The sequence below is a fragment of the Poecilia reticulata genome, linkage group LG7, assembly GCF_000633615.1.
Source record: "Poecilia reticulata strain Guanapo linkage group LG7, Guppy_female_1.0+MT, whole genome shotgun sequence".
NCBI lineage: Eukaryota > Metazoa > Chordata > Actinopteri > Cyprinodontiformes > Poeciliidae > Poecilia > Poecilia reticulata.
Genome location: NC_024337.1, coordinates 16312891 through 16323952, shown reverse-complemented (window position 1 = coordinate 16323952; position 11062 = coordinate 16312891). Strand labels below are relative to the sequence as shown.

The 11062-nt window shown below is 36.9% G+C and overlaps 1 protein-coding gene across 1 annotated transcript in view; it reads left to right on the top strand.

The window, feature by feature from the left end:
- Nucleotides 1-2720: 2720 nt before the first annotated feature.
- The window catches only part of tfcp2 (transcription factor CP2), a 12078-nt gene continuing 3736 nt past the window's right edge, over nucleotides 2721-11062 (top strand). Inside the window, exons 1-10 of the mRNA XM_008414471.2 lie at nucleotides 2721-3040; nucleotides 3296-3498; nucleotides 5412-5563; nucleotides 6464-6540; nucleotides 6905-7010; nucleotides 7114-7220; nucleotides 8039-8191; nucleotides 8300-8410; nucleotides 9998-10086; nucleotides 10172-10220. Of these exons, the coding sequence (XP_008412693.1) occupies nucleotides 3377-3498; nucleotides 5412-5563; nucleotides 6464-6540; nucleotides 6905-7010; nucleotides 7114-7220; nucleotides 8039-8191; nucleotides 8300-8410; nucleotides 9998-10086; nucleotides 10172-10220 (966 nt within the window). The 5' untranslated portion in view covers nucleotides 2721-3040; nucleotides 3296-3376. The remainder of the gene's footprint in view (nucleotides 3041-3295; nucleotides 3499-5411; nucleotides 5564-6463; nucleotides 6541-6904; nucleotides 7011-7113; nucleotides 7221-8038; nucleotides 8192-8299; nucleotides 8411-9997; nucleotides 10087-10171; nucleotides 10221-11062) is intronic.

Below are 11062 nucleotides of genomic sequence, written 5' to 3'. Positions count from 1 at the left end.
GGCAAAACTTTTATTTACTATATATGCAGATGAAAAAATGTAAATTACAACAAAATTTTTACTAATATGCATAAATACAAAATGTTTTGAGTTTGTGAAATCATATCTTAATAAATGATGCATTTTATGCTCTATCTCATGGCTGCCTTATGGGTAACTTTAGACTTTTAATGCAGTATACCTAAACATAAAAACATGAGTCTTGCTTTAAAATGTCTACCTTTCTGCTCTGCAATTAAAAAAATATATATAATTATGTTTATTATAGTAAGTTAAGTAATAAAGACAAGTAAAAGCATTATTGGAGAATAAATAAAAGGTACTACTCATTTCACTTGGCAAGCTGTTGAAGTTTCATATCTCCACAAAATAAACATTTAATGGTTTTTGTCTTTTTTTTGTCAAAAGAATAAACCATCTTTAACAAATACTTGTGTGCCTTGTTATATTTGTATTGGTTGTCATGTAAATTATTATTTTTATATAGCACCAACCTGTTGGCTCTCCAATTTTTTATTGCCACATGTCCTGTTGACATTTCAAGCATAACCTATGGAGACGTTGGTTGTCTGTCAGCACCTGTTTTCTCTATATAAAAGGAGTTATAGAGATCATATCCTGATTACATAATTGATCTTTATTGATATGAATTGCAGGTGTTATCAAAGTAGACAGGTGGCATTAATGAAATGGAAACCGTTGTTTCTTTGACCTTGTAACTTTTCTTAGATATCAATGTCAACTTTGTTTTTAACGCATTATAACAAATTGAACCCCTGCACTGCAAGAGACAAGGATTTGAAGTCATAAAGCATTAATAAAACAAGTTACTAGTAGGCCTGTCTCGATAAACGATAAATCAATTAATCGCACAATAAATTAAACCTATCGACCGCATTTTAATTATCGGCTTTATCGTCTCTTCCTGCCTTTTTTTCTTTCTATTGATGACACTGAATGAAAAAAGGCTCAGCTCCGGTGCTGTCCACTGACCCTCCCTCCCTCATTTCCTTAGTGTAATGTTCAGCGCACATTACACGAGTTGTCAGCCGACTATCGGTCCATTTCCAAAACCTGAGAGACACATTAGCCGACAGAAATCCAATCCTAGGTATAACGGTTCGATCGGGTTCGATTGTGCCGTGTGGTGTCCAGCCACATGGGCACAAAATAATGGCTACAAGTCCAGTTAACTAATTTTAAAATCAGCCATTAATCAATGCTTTACTAGAATCTACCTGTGATGCATGTGGCTATAGAGTCAKCGTAAAGTCCTGACTGAATGAACATCATTATAACCTATTTATGTCATGTTAACTTAGAACAGCTGAAAACTTACCGGGTTTATCAACTGCGGTAGCAATTTGGCTCCAACTCCTCTCCTTACCATTTCTATATTCTTTGCACGAAATGTTAAATAAATGTTAATGTTGTTTCCACAAATCATCTCCGATGTCCGCTGGACTTCAGGTTGCGCCGTGTCAGCTGTTTGGGATCCCCCTCGGTAATTTCCCCTCAGAAAGCACGGAGGCCTCAGAAAGCACGGAGGAGAATCCGCGCTTTCTGATTGGCTACTTGTCACATTCAACAGGCTGCGTTAAGCTCCACCGGGAAAACCCCTGATTTAGATCGGAGCGGCCACGACGATCTACCGTAACACACCACACACTGCAGGATGATCGGTTACGAAATCACCAGCGACAATCTCAGATCGGCCAACGATCTAAGATTTTCGTAAAGGGAAAACAGGGGCATAAAATCGTGTAGTGTGAACTATTGTATTAGATAGTCAGATGTGCCCATCTTCTTTATTTAAATCTAGTTACTGAAGATTACTGAAGAGCAATACAGTATACAGACTTCATAATCTGCACTCTTTTGGTTGAATGCAGTATTTATTTCCACTTTGGCTTTATGTTGTTTAGTGTTTATTCAAGTATGTTTTTTGTTAATGGAGACCGAGAATACATTTTATTTTTGTTTTTGGTGGTTTTGTTTGTTTAGTTTATCAGTTCCAGAATACATTTTATTTTTGTTTTTGGTGGTTTTGTTTGTTTAGTTCATCAGTTCCAGTGTTATGTGTTCTTTTGAAAATAAAGTGTATCTATGGCAGGAAATCGCATGCATTATTAGTCATTTCCATTAAATCAGTGTCAAAAGCTCTTGAAACAATATTATCGTTTATTGCAATAATTTTTAGACAATTAATCGTCCAGAAAAATGTGTTATCGTGACAGGCCTAGTTACTAGTTTAAAAACAAATACAGCATTCTAACAAATAGAAATAGTACAGTCATGGAACATCCCTGTTATTACTTGTACAGATTTTATAATTTCAAATAACATCCGTGTTCCATTTTTTAATTTATGTTAAATTGCCATTTTTATGCACAAATATACTTGGAGTTTATGGGAAGATTGATAGATTTAAACACCTGTAAATCCTATTAGAAAACATATTAAACACATAATAAGTTTGTCTAAGAGCTACTGGAAGGAAAAACTTATTATAACCCTTCTTTATCCACCCTGTTTGCCTCTGAAGGCGTTGTATTTATAGTACTCTTTTATTTAACAAAGTGTACTACTTGTAGGTCTGTCACCCCAAAGAGTGAACCCACAATCTAATGTGACAAAATATGAAAAAAAAAAAAATATGTACCATCACTTGTCCAGAAGGAGGCGGCAGTGAGCACAAACGCTCCTTTGCTCCCCCGGTCAGTTCCAGAAGAAAAAGAAGGAGAAACAGGAAATTACGGCGGCTCCTTTCCGACAAAACAAGATAAACAAACGACGTTATATTACATTATGTAATATTTAGAACTCTGCTTTAATTTTCTTCATCACTGTCCGTATAGAAATAGCTAGCAGCAACAGACAGGTGAAGTGGACAGCCAGAAGCAAAGGAGAAGAGCTAGCAGCATCTTCGCGTTGCTAAGCTAAGCTGCTCGTCATGTTTATTTTAGTGCGAATGAGCGCGACATGATCATGGCATGGAAGCATAGATGTATTTGAAGAAAGATACGTATTTAATTTAAAGGTAAGAGTTATTTTCAGTAAAAGTGTGGCGATTGTTAAAGAAAAGCAAACAAAATAATAATAATTTTTTGTGATTCGCTGTATTTTCTTTGGCTTTCTGTCAGAAAAACGTGACGAGTTCAAGACCGTTAATTTTAATGCAAACCTGCTTCATTTCCTGTTATCATTTATTATCCTCCACTGTTACATGTTTTGTCCTGGCAGCAGTTTTCCACGCCCATTAAATATTCATTTATTAAACTTTTTTTTCCTGCAGACTTTTGAAGGTTGCAGGAAACAGGTGAAACCTTCGCTTCTTAAAGAAAAAAATAAAAATAAAAACCAGCGCAGCGTCAGCATGGCGTGGGCTCTGAAGCTGCCCCTCACGGATGAAGTGATCGAGTCCGGACTGGTCCAGGACTTTGATGCCAGTCTCTCCGGGATAGGGCAGGAGCTTGGTGCTGGGGCGTACAGTATGAGGTACGTTGAGGATAAAAACCTCCATGCTGTTTTTTGGTGTTAATGTTTATCTAAATGCTGCAGTAAATATTGCATTTTATTATAGTAGAGCATCAACAAGAAGTTCACGTGTTTAACATTTTTTTATTCAAAGCAGTATATGTAAATTTGTCACACAGTGATGTGTCTTAAGTGTTTATTTCTGTTCATTTTATAATTTACAGATTATGATTTATGAAAACCCAAAATCTAGTTTGTTAGAAAATCATATAAAATCAGTTAAAAGTAATTTTTAATTAAGAAATTGTATATAATGGACTTACGCAATCATGGAGAAGACAACTGACTTGACAGTCCTTGCAGTTGGTGGAAAGTTGAGTGGAAGGAAGAAGTGTGGTAGAAAAGGGTAAGATTCAAAAGGCATGGTTTAAGAAATGCCACACACAGATGTATCTAACTTTTAACTTTTGAAATGGGCACAGAATGATCTTACTTGACTGAAGGAGAAAAATACTTTGCTTCTTCCAAAGTCCTTTTTTTCAGGAGTAAATAAATTTTGCATTTCATTTGAAAATGAAGGTTAAGAAACAACAGGAAGCAGAATAAAAGTTGTTTAAGGTGAAGTGTTTTTCAAAGTGTTAATGCTTCCCTTTGTTGACAAACGTTATGAAGATTTTGCTTTATTTAATTTTTTTACAGTATTTGCCCAAACTGCTAAAAGTACAAACACCTTCTTTAAAGACCACAGTATCGGTGCGCTTGATTAACCACCAAACTGGCCTTATCTGCAGAATGTGGCAATTTATTTTTTTATCAGATTAATTGATTATTCAACAGAATAATGGATTAAATAATCGGTTACTAAAATTATCATTAGCTGCATCCTTAATTTAGTTTGCTTTGCAGTTTTTATTCTGATTTTCCAAATTTCAATTACATAAAACATATCAGTGTGAATTCTAAGTTTTGCTGGATTGCATTAGGGCTCTACATTTCAGTATTATATCTGGCTAATTGAATGGACCCTAACTACCAGTAATAACAATAAAAATTTATTCACGGTAATTCCCCTTTAGGATCAGTAAAGTATGTTTTGGAAGTGACGTATATTTTAATTTATTAAGATCCCAAACCTGACAGAGAATATTGGTGAAGCTACGTAATGGGGGGGAAAAAAAGGAAAAACTGTGAATTAATCGTTATTGATGTTGACATCTCAAATTAATCAATAGTATGTTATTCAGATATCATGCAGCAACTATAATGTAGATATTATGTTATTATTAGAAACATTTTCTGGGTGCATGTTACTGGGAAAACATTTTATAATATTGGTGAATGAGGCAATATTGATATCATTTTGATAAATAAAGAATTAAAAAGTGTTTATATCTTTCAGCTTTAGACGATAGGAAACATGGACCCCAGTTAATTAGAAGGTTCCACTTAAAAAGTTGCTTCTGGCAAACTAAACATCATCATTAGTTTGTTTTGGGGATTTGTTGTTTTGATGAAACGCGTAGATAAAATCAATTAATCTAAAACTCAGTTTCAAGACTTTCTTGATAAATACTTAAATTTTCCTAACGTTTAGTCAGTTTAAGTTCAGTTCAGTACTTTGCTTGGTGGGTGACGAATCCACCTGTTCCCTTAAGTGCCTGATTGTGGCCAGGATTCCTGCGTTGAGAGGAGCGGGGACTCCTGACCTGGAAACGCTGGTATTTAGTGGTGCTGCTCCCGGTTTCAGTTAACGAGCTGCACAGCAGGAGAACAACACGACTCAGCCTAAAGCTGTCCTCCAGCAGCTCTGTCCTGTTTGAAATTCATTCTGTATCTATTACAAAATGATGACCTTTTAGATTTGTTTTATGGAAAGAATGAATGTGAGGTGAGAGTTTTGTTGTTAACACTTTTCTCATGGCTTTCCTCTGCAGCGACGTGCTCGCCCTCCCCATCTTCAAACAGGAGGAATCCAACTTACCTCCGGAAACTGAAAACAAGATCCTTCCCTTTCAGTATGTTCTGTGTGCACCTACCTCGCCAGCCATTAAACTGCATGACGAAACACTCACCTACCTCAACCAAGGTCAGTATCAGGAGCCCAGAGATGCTACAGCTAACGCAGCAAACTTTTTGCCCCAGGGTTCAAATTTTTGCTACTTTTAGTTTTACTGTATATCATTGAAGATCCAAATAATGAAAAAGGCTTTAGACTGTTGCTTTATTAAAAGAAAAACAGACAATTTGGGTCATGAATTGTTTTTATTTGTAGTCGGGTTGAACAAAATCATTTCAAGGGGCACAAATGGCCCCAGAACCACACGTTGGTTACCGCTGATCTAAGAGTATAAAGTCAAAGACAAACCAAAACTAATTAACTTGCATTTTTCCAAAGCGCATGTTGAGTTGGGAAGGGCAGAAAACATTTAGGAAAGTGTAAGATTTGAGTTTGTCTGAAACTCTTTAGTAATGTAGTTGTGAACATACAGAGACAATCACTGCTTTTCTTCCTCCAAGTCTCATTTTTACTAGAAATCGGTTTGCAAAAGCAGCAAAAGGTGCATCGCCTCTCATATGCATTGGTACTTCTTTAACAATTTCATGATCTGGCACTTCACAGCCACAAACGTCAATGGATTTCACAGGGACTTTATTTGATAAAACAGCACAAAATGGTGCATAATTTTGAAGTGATGCAAGATTTTTGTTTATAAATAACATTTTCTTTACAATTCCATTGTGCATTTAAAGACTCTGAATATTTGGAAACATTTGGATAAATTAGCACACCCCAAAAGCTAAGCATTTAAACTCCTGGCAAATAAACGAGGTGTAGTTGTCAATCTATAACCATGATTGCTTGATCAATACCTGTGATTTTGCAATTTCTTACATATATGATTACAATGAGGGAGAAATTGATATAATCTCCAAATATTTAGTAATTAATCCATTTTACTTCAGGCATCTCTGCTTGTCTTTGCAGGGCAATCCTATGAAATTCGAATGCTTGATAATCGGAAGATTGGGGAGCTTCCTGAAATCACTGGGAAAATGGTGAAGGTAGGACACAGGCACACCCAGTAGAAGGAAACAAACGCACCCAGTAGAACACTTTCGTTCTATCGGCTGAGAGGTTGCTAGGCGACGGTACTTTTCTGTTCCAAGCGCGAGCAGAAAATGATTCACAAATGAGCAGAGAGGTTTGGAAGCGGAGATTTGATCCGAGCAGAGAAAAGTTTGAGAAAGCAGAGTGAATATTTGAGAGAGCAGAAGTTTTGAGTATAAGTGTTGCAAGTTTTGAGAAGAAAGACATGAAGTCCTGCTTTCAGACTGAAAATGTGTGCTCTCGAATTACGGCAGCAAAATCCCCCCATACGTCCCCTGTCAGCAGTTTTCGGAAAGCGTTTTTCTTTCTTAACCACAGAGCATCATCCGCGTTGTTTTCCACGACCGACGGCTCCAGTACACAGAACACCAGCAGCTGGAGGGCTGGCGCTGGAACAGACCCGGAGATCGGATTCTGGACTTGGGTACGGACCAGGGAACCAGCAGCTGCTACTGGTTGAGAAACTTAACGTTGTCTTAGACTTCTTACAAGAAGAACTGAGCCTTCCTTGTTTTGAATCCTTGCAGATATTCCCATGTCAGTGGGAATAATCGACCCGAGGGCAAACCCCACTCAGCTAAATACTGTGGAGTTTCTGTGGGACCCCTCAAAGAGAACATCCGTCTTCATCCAGGTGGCCCTTTACTATACTTTGAGTTATTTCTGTTCATTAAACATTCAACCTAATCAATGCAGAAATCCTCTGCATTATGTAGACAGGATAATCAGCATTCAAGAATTAAACATGCAGGGTGCCGGAGGACCGACTTTGGGCTAAAGTTTTTTTACATTGGAGGAAAATTAACAAAACAGGAGATTTTAGCTAAAAACAAGACATTTTTCCCATTTTATTAATTAAATAATCTGCCAGTGAAACTGGTACTTTTAAAAAAAAAAGAGTTTTAAGGAATTAAGCATTCTTCTACATCTCGTTGAGAAGTTTCTTGTAAGTTTGTCTTATTTTATGTACACTAAGATATTTAAACTTAAAACTAGGCCAAAAATAACTTGGTAAGATTTTTGGTTTTTGCAGTGTGAGATTTATTTATGTAAATATTTTCTATAGCTCAATTATTTAAGATACTTTTAAGTTCCCGATGGCGTCGGTCAGGGGTGTCCAAACTTGGGCCACTTTGTTTCAGAATGTTGCTTTATTTAGCCAAGTTTAAGAAAGAATAAAAGCTTATTTGGGTGCAGCAAAGTTGGCTTTTCAATAAAAGTCTCTTGGTTTCACCTTTTGTTTTTTATAAAAACACAAATACTTTGTGATGTACTTTACATTTTCCTGTGTAATAAAATTCATATTGGCAACAATTTTGACCGTGATCACAAATTAAAAGTCGACGTGTCAAATTTGTACCATTTTTGCCACAAATGGCACTTTAAAGAAAATATCGTCACTAACCATAAATTTGAGGCCCTTAGTGATAGTTTTGTATTTTTATTTTTCAGGTTCACTGCATAAGCACAGAGTTCACCATGCGCAAACACGGAGGAGAGAAAGGCGTCCCTTTCCGCATCCAGATCGACACGTTTAAGGAGAACGAGAGTGAAGAGTACACAGAGCATCTGCACTCGGCTTCCTGCCAGGTCAAAGTCTTCAAGGTCAGAGAGAAGGAGCAAAAAAATAAAAAATTAAACGAGAAAGAGAGACTCACTCAACTGCAGCACATTAGTTTTAATGAAATATTGCACCTTCCTGACTCATTTCAGCCCAAAGGTGCAGACAGAAAACAAAAGACAGACAGAGAGAAGATGGAAAAGCGAGCGCCACAGGAGAAGGAAAAATATCAGCCGTCTTATGAAACTACCATTCTGACTGAGGTGAGCATGTCGGGTTAAAGGCCTGAATGGAGAAATCCCTGATTTATAATGATGGGTAAAGAGTCGGGTGAGCATTACTGATTGGTGTTTAATCTGCAGATATACTCCAACTATTAATGTTTACACCAACATGAACAAATTATCAGAAGCAAAAGAGCAAAACAATATCAGAAAATATTCAGCTATAGTGTCAGTAAAACACATAGAGCTATTTGATGAATCGATTTTTAGTGATTTAATCAAATAGTTTGATATGTCTGTGATTTTGTTGTACAAGCATGTTTTAAATCTTCTATTTATTTGGTCTTTTAATTCAGAACAACTCTATGATGGAATATTTGGGCCACAATAAGATTTTGTTTTATATTTATAAGAATAAAACGTTAGTATTACCAGAATAAAGCTGTAATATTAGGAGAGTAAAGTAGTAATTTTATGAGAACTTCAAAAGAAAAATTTGAAATATTAAGCAAATTGTGGAACTATAAGTTGGTATAAGTTTTACAGACAATAATTAATAGAAATACTTAATCTTTTATCTCATCAGCATCAAATTATTATAAGTAGCAGGACTTTGAAATGGTCATGCTGTTCCTTTTTTGAAGAAACATCTACATGAACTGAGCTGCTCATGTAAATTTATAATCAAGTTGTTTCCTCACTAAAACAACTTTTCTTGAAATTTTAAGATGCTTTTTCTGGCAAAATTGTGTTTTTGACAAAAATTCTCTCAGTGTTGTCCTAATACTCTATTGTACAACTCACAGAAGGGATGATTGACATAAAAGCCACTTTTTAAAGACAATTTCTGTCGTTTCTAATGATAAAAATTGGAAATCTGGAATAGAAAAATCTATTTCCGCCTAGCTTTACATGGACTCATCCTGGATAATGTTTTTAAATATTGTTATTTAATAACGAAGCATTATCTCTTCACCGTTCAGTGACTTTACAACTAATTACCGTATTTTTCGGACTGTAAGCTGCTACTTTTTTCCCCCCATGCTTTGAATTATTCAGCTTGTATCCCAGTGCGGCTTTTTTGTGGACTTTTCTTCAACCACCAGGGGGCGCTTTAGCAGGAAGTGAATCATTGGAAGTCAAAATTGTAAATCAAAGAAGAAAGTGTTGATTTTCGTTTGGAACAAGCACATGCTAGCAGCAGGCACGACGGAGAAATGTTTTCAAACCCTCCTCATCATGGAAACCACAGGAAGAAGTTCATTCGCTTTTAAGTTGAAGGTGATCGATCTCAAAGTACGGGAGGGAAATGGAGCTGCTGCACATAAACTCGCATGATTTGGTGTTGGAGATGCAGGTCTGCGTCCTTAATAGCAGATTTGTGAAAAACCGAGAGCGGCGGAGATACCAGCAGCTTGTATATGTACGTTTCCAGTTTTTTTTTTTAATTTAACTTTGTGGGTGCGGCTTACAATGAGGTGCACTTTATAGTCCGGAATATACGGCACTTCACTGGATTTCAAAAGAAATTTAAATGTAGAGTTTTATACTGATAGGAAGTAAAACAGACGCTCATAACTTTCTGGTTGTCAGATGTTCAGAGACTGAAGAGTTGCTCTGTTGCAGTGCTCTCCTTGGCCGGAGGTCACGTACGTCAACAACTCTCCGTCTCCCGGCTTCAACAGCACACACAACAGCTTTCCTGTTGCCGAAGGGTAGGCGCGTCTCACCGTACCTGCTGAAGAACGATGCGTTCATTAAAAACGGAGATTTCATTTTTCTGATTCTTGTTGTTTCCAGTAACGGATCGCCGAGCCACCAGCCTGAGCCTGTTGTTCAGGTTGCAGATGTAAGTTGATGTTAGTTTTGTTTATTAGATTAGAGAGCAGGTCTTAAAAGCACAAATGAAAAGCTGAGATCGGCATGTTCAACACACTGTCGATGTTTAAAAATGAGCATCGTTACTTTGAAAGAATAAACTTTAAAGTTTACTTCTTCATAGCACCTCCATCCTAATTTTAAAATAGCAAAATATAAACAGACATCCTTCCTAAATGTTTTCCCACAAACGAAACATGAAATGTGAAATCAACTTAAAACAATATTGTAGGGCTGTTGTAAACGATTATTTTAGTAATCGAGTAATCTATAGATTTTTCTTACGATTAATCGAGTAATGGATAAAAACAATTATGAAATAAAATATTGGTAAATCTTACATAACACCAGTGTTACTATCGGATATCAACATCAGTCTATTTTTTCCACATTTGTGCTTCACTACCAGTTACTTTTTTGTAGACCGGGGGAGCAATACGGGATATTTACGGCTCCTCCGTTCAGAAACTCATCTACCAGCCATGTTCCGCCTCCCGTTTGTTCAGACCGGGATGATATAAGTTTATTGTGCGGTTCGTCCGTAAAGCTGCTCTTACCCTGTAAGCATCAACCCTCAGCCGCCCGCCGTGTTCAGTCTCTCCGCTCACCTGTATAAATCCTCCTCAGCTTCTTCCCGCCGTTCAACCAGCAGCTCCGGAGCAGAAAGGCTGCCGAACTCCCGGCATCGCGCCGGTCATTTTAAGGATGTTTATTGGTCCCACAAAAACAATGAAAACCCGGAATTATCACCAATCAGTAAAATCCCCGCGGGCCGAACTTGAAGATTGGACGTTATGCCGCTAACACGTAGCT